Raw genomic sequence first — 2,717 nt, forward strand, 5'->3', positions numbered from 1 at the left:
AATTTGTATTAAAATTAGATATTTTGATTTGTGGGGGGTTTGAGATTTTGATTATGAATTTTTATTTTGATTTTTAGTTTTTCCAAACAGTCATGGAGAAATGTTTCAAAAGAAAATAAAAGTTGGAATCATCTCTTTCTCAAGAAAAGATGATAATTATTCTTCTGCAAAACAAAGTTGCATAGAAATCAACTTAGTAGACCTTCCTGCAGATCCAGGACTACGGCCTCGGATTATGGACTATAATGCTAATGACTGAGACCAAATTCATAGGGCATATCTACAAAAAGGTCTTTGTCAACCTCGTGATCATAATTTTTCACAAAAATCATTTGGACAAAAACTTCGGCGATTTAATCAAGCTTGGTTTAGTGAATTTCCTAATTAGTTGGAGTATAGTGTAGCAAAAGATGCAGCATTTTGTTTATGTTGTTATCTTTTCAAACCCAATATTGGAGATCAAGTTGGTGGTGATTCTTTTGTTGGTGAGGGTTTCTCAAATTGGAAGGAAAAAGAAAAAATTCAGACTTATGTTGAAGGTCCCAATAGTGCTCATAATCAAACTTTGAGTAAATGTCAAGACTTGTTAAACCAAAACCAATATATTGAAACGATTTTTTTCAAACAATCTGATCAAGCTCGAATTGAGTATCGAACCCATTTGAATTCATCAGTTGATTGTGTTAAATTTCTTCTAAGACAAGGACTTGCGTTTCGTGGGCATGATGAATCTGAAAATTCAAGTAACCAAGGAAATTTTCTTGAACTTCTCAAACTTCTTGTTGATCATAATGAAGATGTCAAAGTGGTTACATTGAGCAATGCTCCACAAAATCTCAGGTTGACATCTCCTGATATTCAAAAAGACATTGTAAATGTGGCCGTATTTGAAACTATCAATGTGATTATTAGAGATCTTGGTGATGCACTTTTTTCTATTTTGATTGATGAAGCCCCTGACATATCAATCAAGGAGCAAATGACAGTTGTAATACTATATGTTGACAAAAAAGGACAAGTGATTGAGCTCTTTTTGGGTATTGAGTATGTTGCTAATACAAATGCTCCGTCATTTAAACAAGCTATGGAAAATTTATTCTCCAGACGAGGATTGAGTATTTCCAGATTGCGGGGTCAAGGATATGATGGGGCTAGTAATATGCAACGTGAGTTCAATGGTCATACTGAAAGAGAATCCTTGTGCATATTATGTTCATTGTTTTGCTTATCAATTCCAATTGGCACTTGTAGTCATGGCAAAGAATCACAATCAAATTGCTTTACTTTTCACTTTGGTTTTTAATGTGGTGAATGTTGTTAGAGCATCATGTAAACGCTGAGATATTGTTAGGGAGAAGCAAGCTACAAAAGTTGCTGAGGCACTTAATACTGGAAAGTTATCTAGTGGGCAAGGCTTAAATCAAGAAACTAATCTTAAACGTGCTGGTGATATACGTTGGGGTTCACACTATGGTACTTTTGTCAGCTTGGCTAGTATGTTTTCAACAGTGATTGATGTGCTTGAAATGATTTCGGAGGATGGTTCAAATTCAGAACAACGAACAGAAGCAAATGTATTTTTGGACTCAATTCAATCATTTGAGTTTGTATTCAACCTTCATTTGATGAAAACGATATTGGCTATTACAAGCGAGTTATCGCAAACACTACAAAGGAAAGATCAAGATATTGTTAATGCTATGAATTTAGTTTAAATTTCTAAAGTACGGCTTCAAAAGATGAGGGAGAGTGGGTGGACATCTTTACTTGATGATATTTTGTCTTTTTGTGAAAAGCATGAAATTGATGTTCCTCAAATGAAAGATATGTTTGTAGCTCGAAGAAGAAAAAGGCGCAATGCTCAAGAAATTACAAACTTGCATCACTATCGCGCTGAGTTATTCTACACTGTTTTGGATATGCAAGTTCAAGAACTAAATGCTCGTTTCACTGAGTCAAACATTGATTTGTTACTTTGTGTGGCATGTTTGAATCCATCTAACTCTTTCTCTAGTTTTGATAAGAAAAAGTTAATTCATCTTGCTGAATTTTATCCCAAAGAATTTTATTCAGTGGAGCTCATGGTACTTAATGATCAACTTGATACATATATTATCGACATGCTATCCAGTAGTGAGTTCTCGATGTTGAATGGAATTGCCGATCTTGCTAAGAAAATGGTAGAGACTAGAAGAGACAAAGTATATCCATAGGTGTATTTGCTCTTGACTTTAGCATTAATCTTACATGTTGCAACTACTACTGTTGAGATGATATTTTCAGCTATGAATATTGTGAAAAATCGGTTGCAGAACCGAATGGGTGATGAATGGATGAATGATAGCTTGGTTGTCTACATTGAGAGATATTTTTGATGGCATTGACAATGATACTATTATGGAAAGATTTCAAAAGATGAAAACTCGCCGGGGTCAATTGTAAAAGTTTAAAATTTAAAACTTTTTGTAATAGATATTAATTTTTAATGTCTAACATTAACTCGAAAAATTATTATTATGTTATTGTTATTGATTGGGAAAGAAAAATTTTGAGATTGTAATTAATGGGTGCCCCCTATATTAAATTCCTGGCTCCCCCACTGGACACACATATATATATTTATACCATACTTACTCCTTTAGGATAAAGATAATCTAGAGATTTCTTTACCACCTTTGACACTAATGCTAGAGAATAAGAATCCAGGCACAAAAAAA

General features: G+C 33.7%; 1 protein-coding gene across 1 annotated transcript; it reads left to right on the forward strand.

Moving 5' to 3' along the window:
• The first annotated feature begins 251 nt into the window (after nucleotides 1-251).
• LOC145799393 (uncharacterized) lies at nucleotides 252-2,375 on the forward strand. Its single transcript, XM_082888972.1, has 5 exons — nucleotides 252-290; nucleotides 389-1,200; nucleotides 1,352-1,574; nucleotides 1,797-2,201; nucleotides 2,313-2,375. Exons 1-5 carry the CDS (start codon nucleotides 252-254, stop codon nucleotides 2,373-2,375), a joined length of 1,542 nt encoding a protein of 513 aa, XP_082745098.1.
• The last annotated feature ends 342 nt before the right edge of the window (nucleotides 2,376-2,717 follow it).

Source organism: Camellia sinensis, chromosome 1, assembly GCF_055761805.1.
Source record: "Camellia sinensis isolate YWXY chromosome 1, ASM5576180v1, whole genome shotgun sequence".
NCBI lineage: Eukaryota > Viridiplantae > Streptophyta > Magnoliopsida > Ericales > Theaceae > Camellia > Camellia sinensis.